The sequence below is a fragment of the Centruroides vittatus genome, unplaced genomic scaffold (genome assembly GCF_030686945.1).
Source record: "Centruroides vittatus isolate TY-2023 unplaced genomic scaffold, ASM3068694v2 contig_874, whole genome shotgun sequence".
Taxonomy (NCBI): domain Eukaryota; kingdom Metazoa; phylum Arthropoda; class Arachnida; order Scorpiones; family Buthidae; genus Centruroides; species Centruroides vittatus.
In genome coordinates this window covers 2,042,413-2,060,781 of record NW_027122566.1, presented here as the reverse complement: position 1 = coordinate 2,060,781, position 18,369 = coordinate 2,042,413, and the positions used below count along the sequence as shown (strand labels likewise).

Genomic DNA, 18,369 nt, shown 5'->3' with positions numbered 1-18,369 from the left:
GATTTAGAAGGTAACAACCTCTAAAAACTAATTATGTATACTGTCACGATATTTATTTTAAATATTTGTATATAGTCATCTCTCACTTTTTAATGTTTAGTTGGCTGAAGAGGGGCATCGGCCCGAAACGCGTTATGTAATAAAAAAGCGTTCCAACCGAATAAAAAGGATGAAAAATTCGCCCAGTGTTTAAGTTTACGTCACTACATTGTGTCTTCGAAAGAAAAGAAAAGAATAAATTAAGCTTGTTAACAAGAGAAAATACGTCCATTAAATATGCAACCCTATCCATTCAATTTTCTTCTAATAAAAACTTTAAATGGAATGTATTTTGCTTATGAAAAACTTGCCATATTTTTCTGATGTTCAAAGAACCAAAAGAGACCGTATCTCTTGATAATCATCTAACTTATGCATGGAGATGGTGTTTTCAGAATCCAACAGTTTCACATAGTAATGTAAAAAGCCAAGACTTAAGACCAAGCCTCAAATTTCATTTATGATTTTTACTGCATTGTTGAAAATTTTATTTAGTTCAGCAAAGTATCTATTCAAAACTAATGTTTCCAATAAACTATACAATGAGTATACAACGTATCAGAATAAGCAATATACCTTATTTTTGTTACAACACCAGAATGATGCCAAGTCATGGTTGCAGCATCACCTGTACCTATTCCAATCCAAACTGTATAAAAAAAACAGCAGCACAAAAGTTCATGTATACTTTTTCTTCTGCATATCTCACATAGCAAAAGAATAGCATAGTTGCTAACATCCATTTCAATGACAAAATATTTGGAATTTATTATTCCTTCAATAACTTATTCTTTAATAGCCATGTCAAAAATTCTTCTTTAAATTGTAATATCCAACAATGGAATAATATTCAATTTTGCAGCAGCTTGAAGGCCCAAAATTTCACCCACAACCTGAAAAAGGCAAAATTTTATTACTTCCCAATAGTGTTTGTTGTTTTAGTTCTGGTAATTCTGACAATGGCAGCACAAAAATTCCTCAGAAAGCTTTGTCAATCGTCATTGCATTTTTAATAAAATGTTTCTAAATTTATAGTTTCTTGTGGGACTTTTTTTGAATGACTGTTCAAAAAAAGTCCAAATATTTGTTTGTAAGATCACTGTTTTGTACTTATTAAATGTCAAGCAAAGTTTCCAGTTTCATTGCAACATTAGAGAATCTCATGGCATGACACATAAGCCAGATTATATTTTTACTCACAGGTATCCTAATGAATGCAAACTTCAAGTACTTCTTTTTATACTATCTAATAAAACTTCCTTTTACTTAACTTTTCCTACATATCCATATTCATCATCATCAAGTTTCTCTTTTCTACCGTATCATAGTCTTATATCTTAGTTACTTTTTCATCATTTTTTCCTTTTGAAAAGATCCCATTATGAAAAAATTTTAGAATTGATTGTTGTATCATTTTAACAATGTCTGATACTCTATTTTAAGAGATTTCATAAAAAAGTAAAGTAAAACATTTTAACTGTGGGGAAAAATTAATAACCTCAACAGTATGCAATAAATACTGTATATTTAAAGGTTTGCAGCAGTATTTATGTTTATATTAAAGATAGGTAGCTTTAATTGTTGAATAAGGGAGTCTTTAATTTACACATCAAACTTACATTTACAAAATTCAACTGAAACAAACATTTGCAAACCTTACATTATCAAATCACAACTGTAACTAAGTGTATGAGTATCAAATGAACTTCTGTTAATCATTAACACTGTTCAAAGTTCAAATGCAATATACCAATATTGCATAATTTATATTGACCTTCATGCCTCAGAGTTCCTTGCTCTTTTAATTATAATTTAAAATTTCATTGATATGTTAAATTTAAAATTCTTAAAATATGAATTTTCATATTTTTAATAAACCAATAAAATTTAAAGGAATATTATTCTGAATTTTGAATTTAAAAACTTTATTTTTAATATTATTTTATCCAATTATCTTTATTCTCATATATTTTTCAGACTGGCAAAAATATTTGGCAGCTTGGTACCAGTCTTACAGTTAGGAAACACTGCATTATATATCATATCATATTGTGTTCAAATAATTAATCAAATAAATAAAAATAAAAAACTCTGTTTTACTAAGACACTGTTTATGAAGTTATAATTATAGAATTATAAGTTTATAACAGTAAAATTCTGTAATAAAATTAATTTTATTACCTATCTTATTTTCAATTTAGTATTTAAAATAAGAGCTCTCTTTTGTTTATCTGTAAAAATTATTTAATAAGACAATAGACACATTCATAGATACTAATATTAATATTTTAGAGCAAGAGTCCCCAAACTTTTTTGACTGTCAATCCCTTCACTCCTTTATCAACTTTCCTCTTATTTTTTTTTTTTTTTTTTGCTAATACAGTTTAATAATAAAATAAATCTGGTGATTCAGTATTAATCCACACACTGTTTTCATAGAAAAAATATCTACAGATCTATGATATAAATCTATACTTATACTATATAAGATACAGTGTGCAAATTTACACCATTCAGAATTGTCAAATATGTAACTCAATGAACTAATATTTTTTTAATAAACTGTTTCCAACTGACTCCCAATCAATCCCCAACTAATTTTTGACTCCTGAAAATGCCTTATCAACCACTTTGGGGACCCTTGTTTTAGAGAAATTTTACTTTAATATATTCATAAATTATTATTGTAAACATTCATCTTAAGTGATAAATTATCTTAAATTATTATAAGTTCTTACAATTGTAACCATATCAAAATAAATAAAACTTTAAAAATTTTGAGTGTAATATTGATATAAATATGCAAATAAATTAAGAAACTTACTTATCCACAAGTGTGTGTATGACAGAAAGTGTTTCCAGGACCAATTTATCAACAGTTGTCACCATGTTACTCACAATTCCTACTAAATCTAACATATGATGTACATGATTAGACTGTTCTCCATGACTTACAGTTCCTGATACTGAATTAAGTGAAGTTCTTCTGCCGTAACTTGAATCACAATCAGAATGTGATTGCCTATCTTTACATAAACAAAGTCCCATAATTTATAATAAAATATGAATTCATTCACTATTATAATATCTTTCTTATATCTCTTGAAATATTATACAACAAGAGTCTCATAGAGTTAAATTCCATTTACTTCTTTTTAGTAATAAAAGAGAAAGTAGCACCTTAAAGTTGAAACAGATGTAGAAAATAAATTACTTTATTGATATGACACATGATTAACTATATACATCATAAATTGGCACAAGTTATTTCAATAGTATAAAATTTGCAAATATTAAAACATAGTTCTATTCTTCAAGTATTCCTTTTCATCGTAAATAAAACACATTTTTGACATCTGAAAAATTCAACATTAAAGCATTAAAATTATATATAATTAAATTTCATTAAATATAATATATATATAATAAATTACATTGTATTATAATATTAAAAAATAATAAATTTTAGAAAAAATATAAAAGTAAACTCACGCCAAAGTTGTATATACTTCTGATAAACAGCACTGAGTTCAGCGTTAATGTTAACGCTGAACTCAGTGCTGTTTATCAGAAGTAAATAAATTTTAAATATAACTAACAATAATTATCATTTTTTCAATTTTTGATGCTTCTACTGAAAAGTATACAAATACAGTATAAATTTATTAAAAATACAATATATAAAAAATGCTTAAATATTGTATCAATTAATAATTTTATCTCAAAACTTCAATAATTTTATTTAGGATATTGCATTTCATAATCTTATCACACGATTCGCTTGAATTAGTACAATTGTTGGCGTGACGTCCACAGGACATATGTAAATTATCGCATGATATTTTACATACTTTGTAAGGATTCTAATGCATTGCAATATGATAGCACAATAAAAAATTTAAATTTGTATTTTTTATTTTAAATACATTTATCAATGCTCTTTTTCTAGTTACAGTTCACTTTAACTTTTTTCATTTATTTTGAAAACAATTTTTCTATCCTCAGAGGACATTGTATAGTAAATTAACACAAAACTTTTCAAGATAGTATTGTTACTTATCATAAATAATACTTTCTAGAAGCTCTTATCAAACTGTTTTTCATTCCTTATCACACTTCTGAATATTTTTTCATTTATTATATTCAAATTTTCTTTTTTGAAAATATGACTAATTAAAATTGATAAAAAAACAAACCTCTGTAAAGTCAGGAATTTATTATATATTACACATCTTTCTAACCATTTTTTGTAACAGTAGCAGTTTCAATTTTTTAAATATCTATTAGATGTTTCATCAAGAAGTTATTTTTTTATTGTTATATCCATGGGATTTGAATTCCCATTCTCAAATCAGTATAAGCTTAATAATATCTTACTTTAATAAATAACTGTATGCTTGATAAAAATAATAATTGAATATTGCACTGGAAACATGCCATAATTTAAATTTTGCTAAAACTTAGTTCTTAATCCTGTCTGCCTTGTTTGTAACAGTGATAAGTTCAGAAATTGTTTAATATGTAAGAAATTTCTGACTATATAATTTAAGCATAAGAAATTTGCTTCCCATATGTAAACTAAAGGAGATACAGAACAAGTTTTGTCAAATGTTTTCACCCATGTTGAATGGGTACCATTTGCAATTACTATAAAAATTTGCTGGTTTATAGGTTTAGTGTTTTTAAATATAAATCATATATAAACAACCAAGTAATTACAGTACTTGATTCTGGTTAGACAGTTTGAAATAAACAATATCTCAAATTCTACTAACTGGATTCAAATTCCTTAATTTAATACAAAATTTTGACATTTTTTTAATAACCCTAATGTTTCCTTTTTGTAGTCAATCAAAGACTAAAACATGTATAGGTGTTATGACAAATTTATTTGAAATTTTTCAGCTTAGAAACAACTTCAAATGCTTTCAAACACTGACGTACAGTGAAACTGGTCAAATTAAGATTAACAACCAACTCTTCAGATGACAATTTCTTCATCAACTAAATTGATTGTTCCAAACATTAACCATTTTAATTTCAATTAATTTATTCTAAACTTTTAACTCTTTGGGGTTAAGTGGGTTAAAAACTGTCCCACCTTTTGCTTAGCTTTTTATGCATGGTGGGATATATTTTAACCCACCTCGAAAAGCTGAAGTTACTCATAGTCATATACAGTTTAATATTTTATTTAAAGTGTGTCATTCAGTTGGAAAATGTTTTTTTTTCTATTTTTTTATATTAAAAAAATTCTGTGCAACTAGGGGAAAACTTTTGTGCCTCGAAGAGTTAAGCCATCTTTGATGTTCTCTAAGATCAAAGATATCTTTTCCATATACATCTGTTATATACTTCATTAAAAAGAAAAAAGTGGCATTTTTGTCTTATTTAAATTTATATAACATGCAACACTGTATTTTATGTTATATAAATTTAATGTCTTCAGCTTTGTTTAAAAAAAATATATATCTTAACCACTCAGCAGTGAGGGACGTATATATACGTCGAGGGCGATCGTGTGGCAGTGGTGAGGGACATATATATACGTTAAATTCTTTTGGGGGTATCACCAGAATCTAGCCAAAAACTACCGCAAAAAAAAAATTCACATAAAAAATGAATTATGTAACAATAAAAAAAGACTTTTCTTTACTAGACATAACTGTTTACAAATACTTTTTCTAAAACGGAAATGAGAAAAATTGCGTGAAAAAATACTTTAAAAATTTTTCGGGTATATTCTCCACTACTAAGGGATAGAACCATACCTGACTCTCCCACTGCTGAAAGGTTAATAGTCTAATGACTTGCAAGATACTACAGAGCATAGTACTTAAAAATAAAGCACACTCAATGAATACATTCATGATTAAATGTAATTTATATTGAACTCTTTTTGCATTTTCAAAAACAGCATATTTTACTAGTATAAAAAGGGGAGCCCTTTTTATACTAGAATCTTTATTTTCTTTAAAAAATAAAGACTCTGTAAACGATATATTTTTGCTTTACCAGTAAAATCTATTCTTTTTTTGTACTTAATACTTAAAGTAAATAAATAAACATATATATTTATTTATTACAACAGAGATAATGAACTTATATTAGTGTTCTATGTTTTTATCCTAGTTTTTAATTTCCTCTAACAATTGTATTGAAACTTTTACAATCAATCAAATTTATGAAAGTTAAAAGTTTCAGTAGAATTGAAAATGTTATTATTAAAATTTAAAAATAGAATATACAGTTGAACCTGTAACCTGTATATCTCTAACATGTTTATCACAAAAACCTCTATCTTGAAATTAATATTTTCCCCTACATTTTCTGCATTAATTCAATATATTTTCTCATATTTATCTCGAATAATTTTCTCCCAAAACCTCTATATTATGGACTGAAGTGTTAATTACAATTTCAAAGCTCAGCAACTTTTTTGATAGAATAAAATGTAGTTAAGACCCATCTCTTGCAATACAGTAATAGTTGCAATCAATGCTATTTTTCTTTGATTGACTACAAGATTGGTTTGGTTTATTTTTTTTATGGCAATGCAACACATGTGCAATCAGCTGAGGGGATGCCTCCTGGGAGGACTCTCTACGGGAAACTGGCCTCTATTGAGATGCTACAAACATGAAGAAAATCTGGAAAACTCAATGTAATCAACCTATTGACAAGGTGTGAACCACAACCAACTAACAGTATTCAGTGGTTTTATCCACTTAATCACTGGGGACTAAGGCTTCAAGTTTCATCTTATTGGTTGAAGAAAGTCAGGCATTAGAAACTGTTGACAAACTATTTCTGTTAAGATATGTCAAAAATGTTTTATTTATATCTAATACAGGTATTTACTGCACTTGTTATTGTATTAATAAAAAAAACCATACTTACAATCAGTGGTGATATTCAAAATATTTAACAAGGGGTTCGCTAGCAGAAAATTTTTCCCTGACAATCACCGACAAACGAAATGGAAGTTTTGGCTAGAAATAAATACAATACCTTTTCTTGCAACCATATATCTAACAATCAGTGGCGTATTTAGAACGTAACGAGCCATGGGAGAAGGCCAGGTAACAATAGTGTTTTAGAGCTGTCAACCTTTTTTTTTTTCTTTTTTTTTAATTTAAGGCAGAGAAATTCTTTACCGCAATATGGCGCTTCTAGGAATAGGCACATGTCATCATCTCTCGAGATACATTATACTTTTTCTTTCGCTGTCTATAGCCCGACACGTGTTCCACAGCCATCTTGTATTGTCTCGCGCACGTGGCATTCTGGGATCTCTCTTATGACTGGATCTACTTTCAAGAACACTCTTGAATCGATCGCGATTAAACCTCGATTGAAACGGTCGAGAGAGATCGCACCAAGACATACTCCCTGACCTTGCTCACAATCTAGATTGAAATGCTCGGTGCAAACGGGGTATAAGGCCCTAGTTTAGTAGTATTACAGAGTATAATACGCATATTTTAATATATTTTTAAAAAAAAAACAAACCCACTGAGAAATGTTCCGTGTGTTTAACAAGGTTCGGGAAACTGAAAATTTTAACAACGGGTTCGCCCGAACCCGTTTGGAAAACTTTAACAACGGGTTCAGGCAAACCCGCTCGGAAAACTGAAAATTTTAACAACGGGTTTGGCCGAACCTGTGCGAACCCGCTGAATATCACCACTGCTTACAATCAACCCTATTACTGTTTACTGTGTAGAAACTTCTATATCTCGAAACATGTTTATCTCAAATATTTTTCTTGTTCCCATGAGATTCAAGATACAGGTTCAATTGCTTAAATATTTTCAAAGGGTTGGTTGGATTTGGAGTTTTTGTGGCACAAGAGCCTAGGTAGGCCAAAGAGTGCCAGGTCTAGCCAGTTATGTTGCCAGGTCTTTTAGGTCTTAATATGGCATACTTGTTCTGTTGTAAGTTCTAGAGTTCTGTATATACTGTAATTTTATTGCCTAAGTGTATGTTATCAAAGGTAGCACTCTCAATTGAACAAGTACTATTTCTTCTTTCCAGTTTTCCTGTTGGCTGGTTGTCCATTTTATTAACTCTGATTTGACGGTGTGTAGTTTATTGTTGAGTTGATTGTCCCAGTCCTCTTGCCATTTGTTGTAGATGTACTGTACATTTGATACAGGTATACAGGTCTTTATAGTATGGTCTGAAAGTTCTTGTTTGGTTTCTGTTTTCTTGTTTTGTGAATTTATCTGCAGTTTCATTACCTTGGAGTCCTGTATGTCTGGGCAGCCAATAGAAGGTTATCGTATTTCCTGCATGACATGATTGAGATGGAATAGGTATTGTATACTGTTAAGTGTTGGGTGGTCTTATCCTACAGATATTGTAGTGCACCGAGTATTGAGTGAGCCTGTATACATCATTGTCTGTGGTTATGTTTTTGTACATGTTGGAGAGCCATGAAAATTGCAAACATCTCTGCAGTATAAACTGTTGTTTCTTCAGGTAGATCTGTAGCATAGGTGGTTTCAATGCAGACAAAAGCTGTTGCTACTGTTGTTGATTTTGAAATACCTGTATATGGGTATTGTATGGCTATAATGAGATTGGTGTTCTTTGAACAGTTGTTGGTATACAGAATTTGGAGTTGTTACATTTGAGTAGCTCTGTAAGTCAAAATAAATATCTGCTGCTTAATAGAACCATAAAGCATAATGAGAGTCAAGGGACTTGGATGTACAGATGGAAGATTTATTGCTTGTAGCTCAGTATGCAAATGTATAGAAATTGGAGGTTTGTACAAGGGTCTCTTGTGAAGGAAAGCTTCTGGAATTGATGGGATGTTAGCTGGTATAAAAAGGGATACTGGATGATTTTGAAATTTCAGATAAAATTGTAATGAGAGATGCAATCTTCACAAAGACAGAGGTAGTTCCATTGATTCAGCATGTAATGTTGGTGTGGTTCAGAACAGTCCTGTGCACAAGCATGTTCCTGTATGGTGAATTGGATCAAGCAAGTGTAATCTTTATGAATACAGATCCATATACTGCACTTCCATGGTCTGGTTTTATCAATGTAAGTGCCTGGTAGATTTTCTGCATGGTTTTCTGGTTGGTTCCCCAAGAGGTGTTATATAAGTTTTTCAATATATTCATTGAATGTGTACACCGGTTCTTTAAATGGGTGATATTAGGTTTAAATGTAAGAGACTTATATTTGTCCAAGATCAAATCCAAGAATTTGGTTTCTGTTTGGACTTTTATTTGTATATCTCTTAGCAAAATTGTAGGATCAGAATGTAGTCCTCTGATTTCACAAAAATGTACACAAATTGTTTTAGTTGTTGAGAATGTAAAACAATTTGACTATGTCCAGGATTCTATTCTATTTGCTGTCAGTTGTAGCTAGCATTCAACTGTGGTCATGCTTGCTGCTGCACAATGTATTTGTAAGTTGTCAACATACATTGACCCTTTGATACTGACATTTTATTAACTCCTAAAATAAAGTAATTGTGAGAGGATTGTGGCACTCCTTGTTCTTGCTGGGATGTATTTGATAGTGTAATTCCAATTTGGACTTGAGAGGACCAATTTGTCAAGATCCTTCTATACATGCTGGTAGATTCCCTCTTAGTCCAATATCATATAGGTCTGCAATATGCCATGCTTCCATGTTCTGTCATATGCCTTTTTGATGCCAAAGAACACTGATAACAGATGGTGATGACAAAAGAATGCCTCCCAAATTTCTGTTTCAAGGAGAAAAAGCTGCTCTATTGTTGATCGCTGGTATTGGGGCTATGGTATTATTTTCCATCAGGTACCATCTGAGTCTGATATTTACCATTATCTCCATCAATTTGTTCATGACAAAAATTGCTACCTCCAAGCATTTTGTTTGAAGTGATGATCTTTGCGGAAGACATTGTAGTGTTTAAATTTAAGGTTGTCGATTGGTTTAGCCTTTGTTTCTCGTAGGCATATGCAAATTGGGCCATAAGTCTGTATTAAGTTCTGGAGTTCATCAGTTTTGTATCGTATCCCTTGACAATTCCATTGGAATATTACTGTGTGCATATTCAGGGAGGTTAGTGAGTTGTGAGGTTACCATTCCTTGCTGGGTTGGTTTTGTTACTCTTTCTGTCATTTTAAGGTGTGTTTTAGGTTGTTTCGTGGTTGCTGTTTGTTTTTTGTCCAGATTATAAGTTTTGTTTTTCATTTTCACAAAAGTCAGTGTTGGATGAGATGGCAGGGCAGCTGTGTTTGTGTTCAGTGTTTTTTGTTTTGTTGCTAAAACTAGCCAGTTTTGATAACTGTATAGTGGATGTGCTTTTTGTTACCAAATTCTTCTATAAAGTTTTTGGTAGTTTCCACAGGAGATATTCTGTTTGAACTTCCTGTGAAGTTTTCTGCATGAGTTTATCGGCAAATGTGGGTTTAGTAGAACATATCTTCATATATCTCCACTTTGCTTCTATGTAGGTAGTTCATTCTATAACTCTGGATTTCTTTTTTGCTATCCATTTTAGACATCTTGTGGAGGATGCTGTATGATTTTTCCCCACAGTTTACACACACAGAGGGATTTGGACAGTTACTTTCATGTGGTTGTTTTCCACAGTTTGGACATCATGTTCTGCTCCAACAGTTGTATTTGGCATGTCCATATGCCTGACAGTTGTAACATCTGAGCAGATTCGGGATATATGGTTGGACTTTATAATTTAAGTATGCTATTTTGATATCCACAGGAAGGTTGGGCATGTTGAAGGTTACAATTAAATGTCATATAGGAATCTCTTACCCATTTCATTTTTGGTTAATCCTTCTGACTGCTAAAATTCCCTCAGTTGTGCACATTAGAAGGTCTGTACTTGAAATTATTCTGGAGTAATTTAGATATTCGTGTGGAGTTACTGTGACTGGTATTCCTGTGAAATTGGTTATTGCCTGGAGATTTTTACTATGTTGGCTGTTTTCAGTCTTTATGAACAGAATTTTTGTACCATTTTTGGTAGTCCAGCTATATGGCTGAGGATCCTATAAATCATAAAGGGAGATAATTCAGATAGTTTCTTTTCCATCTTCTGCAAATGGATGATCAGGTATTGAGGGATGGTGTGTTCAGGTTGTTCTGGGACTACTCGTTTTGATAGAAAGTTATGGTTTTCACCATGTCCTCTCTTTCTGAACAGAGGGTTTGGGAGGTGGTGTGTCATTTCAGTTTCCATATGTTATTGATCACAATTCACTCACTTTACTATCCCTGGCCCTACTCTGACCCCAACAAGAGAGTGAGGGTTCATCACAAGTCCCTATAACACTGGCTTGCCTATCCAGGACTTCAAAGCAAATATAGTCCAGTAACAGGGTGACATCGGGCAGAGGATCCACCTCCTAAATCACTCTGTCCCAGGCTCACCCAACTGACAACACAGCAAGCAGATACAGAAGACATTCTTGATGACCAGGATGGATTAGACATGGCCACCCATCTACAGAGAAGCAAGCATCAAAGAGGTGTATTGGGCATGATCCCATTTTGATCATCCTGGGAGCAATGATCTCAGCCTCCAAGTCCCCCTTATGGGTCACAGCACTCGGCCAACATGCAAGTAGGCTCAGACGTGTGAGGCACCTTAGCAGCCTACTACTAGGGCCAAGCAGATTGTGGTCAAATAGGTAGTTCACCAAAGTCTAGAATATAACTATACACTACTGTAAGCCTATGTTATTGTCCACCATGATGTTAATGGGCTTTTTGGGTTGCAACCAATGGCTTGGGCTGTAGGAGTGCCATTCCCTAAACAGTTGTTTAAACAACTGTTCCTGTGCAGGGAAATATTTTCAAATTAAAAAGTTTGAAAATGTTTAAGTATATTATGCATCTTAATTGAACACAAAAAAATTTACTCATACTAAAAATGTGAGTAATTTTTTTTAACATGTCCACTATTTTAATTACTACTGATTATTTTTCAATGCATCTACTTTTTATTCTCAATTTACCAATAATAATTTTGTCAAATTTATAATATTACAAAGTGATACTTATTATGAATTATATCATTTACAATATTTCTATTTTTTAAAAAATTTTAAGTTCTAAAACTGTTTGTACTTCTATTAATCATTTTTAATATTATCATGAAGGTTTTGAAGTATCTGTTAAGAGGTATTAACCTTTCAAGCATTAATGACATACTAAGTACATCTGCCAAGAATTTCTACTAAACATTGGCAATGCACCTTGTGCATTCTCATATTTTTAGTACACTATTCTATTAGAAGTGTGGTGAATGAATTTATAAATTTTAGTCTATAACTTGATATTCTATTATATGGACTGCTACTTCTTGCATCATCAGTTATTATAACTTCATTTTCTACTTGGATTTACATTTTTATTTATCTACATTTATATGAAAAATCGAGGTGTTCTTGGAATAAGTATAATACTTATCTAGACAATTTCCTTTACATAAAGAATGATAATACACTGCATACAGAGTATTCTAAAACAATAAATGTGATATTATATAATCATAATTCATTGCATTCAATTTGAAACTTATAAAAACGTAAATTATTTAATTTTTAAGATATAAAGACATTTAATAAAATGCCACAAAACAAAGTAAATAATTAAATAAAAATTGCAAAAATTAGGAAATTAAAATATAACATATTATTGCACAAATACATAACATGCCTATTAGTGTAAGGATTATGAAAATACAAAAAATTCTTAATTTTTTTATACTTTGTTAATTTTGAAACATTCTGCATTTAAAAGTACACAAAAATAAATAAATGAATAAATAAATATATATGCCTGTATATATTATCATATTTCTTTATTTATTTCATTTAATTTTTAGAAATTTCTTTTTTAACATTTTGTTCTTTCATATTTGAATGCATTAGTAGAATTACTTAAAATCTTTAGAAGTTTTTGAATAAAAGATAATCAATAAAATTTTTTAAATGACAAAAAATAATAAAATAAATCTTTTATTTTATTATTGTTATATTTTTTTTTAATATATAATGTTTTCTAACTTTTAAATATATATAATTTAAAAAATTTTAAAGTTCTATAACACACGAATAGTGAGGTAACCTAAAATCTTAAATTTTTAAGAGACTATTTATTCAATTATTAATTACATTTACAAACACCTCAGATTTCTTTTTTATTTATGAATTATTCTCTCATTATTTACAAATGCATATTGTAACAAATAACAGAAAGAGCTAAAAATTGCTCAAAAGAAAATTTTTTTAAAAATGATTCCTATAAAATATTAAATGAAATGAATTTTTTAAATTTTATTATGTAGAAAGTATGATTCAGATTTTTGATTTTGAATATTTGATTTTATTTAATTAAAGAATATATATAAGAATTCAAATTAAAATATACTAAAAGTATTATTATATAAAACATAATTAGTAAATAATGTCAAAATTGGATTATATGTATTTTGTTTGTTTATTTTTTTAAAAAAATAAATAAATCAAGACTATATTATGACTGATAATTTCAGTACTACTATGCTTGGCTTAAACCCAAAATTTACAGTTCATTAATTAATTTTCATATACTCTGTATATATATAACATTACATATATTTCCAAAATACTAATTGCACAGGAAACAAATGAGATCAAAACAACTTTTGAATTATTATACATAACTTCTCATTAGAAAAACGAATTACGACAGGATAATTATTTCGAAAACTATTCCGAATTCCACATATTAACTCAAGACCGTTAACATCTCGCTCGTTTACTGTTTAAAAGTTTTAACAATGCCAGAATAAGGATGTTTCTTACCACGTATACAGGATACAGTCTTATATTAATTAATTTATCAATTACAATCACTCAACACTCTACTTATCTCAGGGAATTTAATTAATTACACGTTAAATATCCAATTTTTAAAAGTAATATTAATAAGCAAAATTGAGTTCTGCAATAAACTAGTTCATCATCATTATTCTATTTAAGTGACGTGCAATATGCAATGCTTAACTTTGTCATAATTAGTTTTTCTATAGTGCCAAGCAGAATAAAATTATACCTATTGTAAATTCACACATACGTGTTGTAGATAATGCATATAATTAGGTTTTTGTACATTAAGAATTAAATGTAAAACTACATTTTTACTGTGGAGATCGTATAAGACGTTACGTGCTCATTTTATTTCTTTATTTGTTTTATAAAGATCATTTTTAAATTTCGAATCGAATACAACACAGGAGTTTATGATCAATAATCGTAAAATTACAGATTTCTGTCCATTTAAGTCAATTAAATTGAAAATAATACAAGTTTATTTTAATTAAACGCCATCAATGAAATGGAAGCATTTATTAATTATGCAATTCGAATAACTGAATAAAAAATTGTAATGTAAACAATTGACAAATATATTAAAACTTCAAAATATGTGAACGAATGACAATCAAACGTTCGTCCATTAATCATACTTACGTTAACTGAGCCTATCTACATTTGTATAAGAATAAATAAAACATTAAAATACAAATTGACATAACTTCGCGTTCACTCAACGAAAGCAACTTCGATTTTGTTTTCATACAAGAAACAGCGATAGGAGGCGTGAACAGGAAACGTGCAGATGACGTCATTTCCTTTTAAAGGGGATTATATATATTTTAAACTATATTTAAGTGTATATGTCTACACTAGAATATATATATATATTTATATATAAGTAAAAAAAGTATAAGAATATTTTATAATTTTATATAGTTATTTTATTAATTAAATCTAAGCCGGATCTAAATGTTATTGTCATGACTAAACAGGTATTTTTGATTTATTCAGCAGTTTTCGGAGATATCGAATGAGAAAGAATCGTCAGGAGTGAAGAAAAACTCGGATATTTTTATAATTATAATATTAACATTATATTGGGAAGAAAACGATTTTTGCTTTTATGTATTGATAAAAGAAAACCTAGGAAAAACAATAACTATTGTTTCGATGATTAATAGACGAAAAATGTTAATCCCGGATGTAATTACTAAATACTGAATCCAAGATTATAATACTATACAGTTGATTTTTAAATACGAAACATTGTAAGACAGATGGGCGAAGCTATTAAGTCGTCAGCTTACCGCTCTGGAGATCCGGAAACTAATCCGGATGCGTCAAAAATCCCCAGAAATTTTTGGGGAGGGTTCGTTTCAGATATGTCGGACCACTTCTCTCGTCGCCCAGCCGCTCCCTTGTGGGACAGGCCGAATCTATGCCTTGATTAAAAGGCCCCATTGACAGAGCGTAAAGAGTAAAGAAAGGTTCTTCGTACTACCAGTATCATTTTCAGAAATCTTTAACATGCCTACATTTTTCTGTCCACTTGACGTAATGTAATCTGACTGTTACATTGTTTTCCGATCCACTGTTCAAATCAGACAAATTAACTCAATTGGATTCAAATCCGGGCGGATGGCCGAGTGGTCAAGGCACTCTGGGGGATCCGAGATCGAATCCGAACAGGTCGAAAAATTCCCATCTTCACACTCCTAGACGATCCCGGTCCGTTCCACTAAACGAACAATTTGGATCTCCCGTTTTGCAGTCTGCTCGCTCTGAACTCCTTACCAAGAATGACCGTTATTCGCCTATCTACGTGTCTCGGGGTCTTCGCTCTCTATTGTCTTTTCCTTTAGTTCCTGGAACAGGTCTGCCCCACCCGTAAGGAGAGTGAAGAATCGAAAGATCGAGAAACGGGGGAAATAAAGAACAAAAGACTGAGGAATTAATATTAGGCTTACAACTAGCGCGTATATACAAAATCATGGCGTATCGCTACAGTGCAGATGAGCGAATTACGTAATGTATACAGTATTTGTAGAATATTACAAAGAAAGAAATAAACTCAAAAACGAAATTCGGTACTTATGGCAAGTGTCAATATATATTTGTATTTTTAATGAAGAATACTGTGCAATAAGCTCTTAGCCATAAAAAATTAATTGCCAAAGTCTTGCGTAATGCCAAATTTTAAACCATAAAGGTGTGCTTGTTCGAACAAATAATTACAGTTTTCACTACATGCTGAAGCCTATTCTTCGTTTTTCATACTATATCACACACTACTCGACTAACCGAACTTCTTATTTACAACTAGAAATGTCTATTTCCCTTTTCTCTTTCCACTCTTTACACAGTATTCTCTTCTGAGCATGTCATGACAATTATGACGGACTGTATACCCATGTTGGTAACAAATAAATGTGCAGTGTCATAGAATACGTTATAATGACGGCCGGATGACTGCGAGATTAAGGTGACAGTCTACAGCTCGGGGGATCCGGAATTGAATTTGGATGGGTCGATAAACTGCAGAAATTTTTCGGGGTGTAGCACATTTCTCCCTACCTGTTCGAACTCATGATCGATTTGCTAAAACGATTTTCTTAGTGCCCATACGACGGAGAGAGTTTAAAAAAGCTTTCATATCGGGTCCAAATTCACAGCATTTCATCGATCTCCTTGAGTTCACACAGCTAGGTATTTCCAAATAGCTGAGCTTTGCCAAATAATACATTGAATTCGTATTACTATCAATAATACCGATACTAACTCATTTTGTCCATTTCCACCCGAATAAATTCTTATTAATATTAAAGAGTCAAATAAGAAATTTGGTCGGCAAGCGTCCTACTACCTATCTCGACTTTATAACCGATATTATTAGTTAACGCGTCTTATTCCAACACCGAAAATGGGAACGACACTTGAGAAATGTAATTTTATCTAAAGTAGGAGAAAATAATTCAATGCTAAAAATGATATCATTATTCTTAAAATCTATTTTTTCTATCAAAAAGATCATTTTAAACACAGTAAACCTCAACTAACTCGGACATTTTTTTTTCGAAAAATTGTACAGTAATTTAAAATTTCTTCACAATAAAAAAATGTAATTGATAATTATCGAGTATTTTCGATATCCAGATATCTTTGATATACCGTGCTTTACGTTACTGTAATCGGTAAGTTACTAAAGACAGTATATTGATTGTATGCTGCACTGTCACAATATGTTTTAAGTTCATTTGCTGTAATAACAAATTCAGCAGTTTAATCTACTAAAGCTCAGTAAAACTTCTGTATAGTGCTGATCGTAATAAATTGCTGTACTGTATATATCCATCTTCTCTTCTCCACGACGTCGGAGAAAACATCCCTCTAACTCGGACAACTTTCACCCCTATTAATCCGAGACAGGAAGTTTACTGTACACCCGAATAAATATATTTGTTTATATTATATATCAATGAATAAGTTAACTATAGATTACATGACAAAACATGAATTTAAACAATAATAATGGTTATCAATCAAAATTATATTTTGTTAACGGTTATTGCTATAAAATTCTATTATCCATTCTTTTGTCTTTATTGTTCAGATCTGAAAAACATAGCAGAGTAACAAAATACTTTTGTACATTATTCATACATGATAAACTCATACATTTGAGTCATTTAAATAATAAACTAAAAAATCTGAGTCACTGTAATTCGTATTTATGTTTTTGCAATATAATTTCGAAAAATATAACTTGATGTAATATAATCAGCAGCCTCAAAGTTTATTCATCTCCAAATTAACAAGATGAGCAATTATTTTTCTTTTCATATTGAAAAAATAATTAATAAAAATTCAAATCTTTTAATAGCAAATTTCCGCTATTTATTTCATATAAAAAGACAAGAAATCCAGCAACGAGTTGCGTAACTTTCCCGGCGAAAAATATTTAAGAAAAACGAACTCATTCTCACGAAGTTAAAATTGTGTATGACGCCATCCGTTGAGATTTTATTAAAAAATAACTTATTATAATTAATAATATTAAAGACATGGTTTCATTTTCAAGGAAGAAACGAGTTTAAAAAATTTGCAAGTGTCAATTATGAGTAAAATTTCAGTAAGTCCGACCCCACTCGATATTTGACCCCTCTATCTCTCACACGAACCACCAAAATTCAAGTGTCAATGCTCTTTATAAACACTTTATCATCTCAAATTTCATTTCTAAATCTTTATCCTATTCTGAGACATAAAACTACACACACAACAGACACACACAGTGTCAGTTTTTTTGTTTGTTTGTTGCTTTTTTTGCGGTTAGAGGGTCTCAAAACCAGTGTTGTGGAGTCAGAGTCGGAGTCGGTAAAATTCTTCCAATTCTGGCTTTAAGTTTTCTCTATTGGTAAAATATGAAGTATGAAAAGTACATAGCTTTTATTAATTTAATCGAATATATTCACATCGCCTAGAGAGCTAGTAG

General features: G+C 30.5%; 1 protein-coding gene across 1 annotated transcript in view; it reads right to left on the bottom strand.

Annotated features, from left to right (window-relative positions):
• The window catches only part of LOC136982930 (RING finger and SPRY domain-containing protein 1-like), a 97,773-nt gene extending 83,100 nt beyond the window's left edge, over window positions 1-14,673 (bottom strand). Inside the window, exons 1-2 of the mRNA XM_067279508.1 lie at window positions 14,532-14,673; window positions 2,864-3,395 (exon numbers count right to left, since the gene is read on the bottom strand). Of these exons, the coding sequence (XP_067135609.1) occupies window positions 2,864-3,087 (224 nt within the window). The 5' untranslated portion in view covers window positions 3,088-3,395; window positions 14,532-14,673. The remainder of the gene's footprint in view (window positions 1-2,863; window positions 3,396-14,531) is intronic.
• Window positions 14,674-18,369: the final 3,696 nt, after the last annotated feature.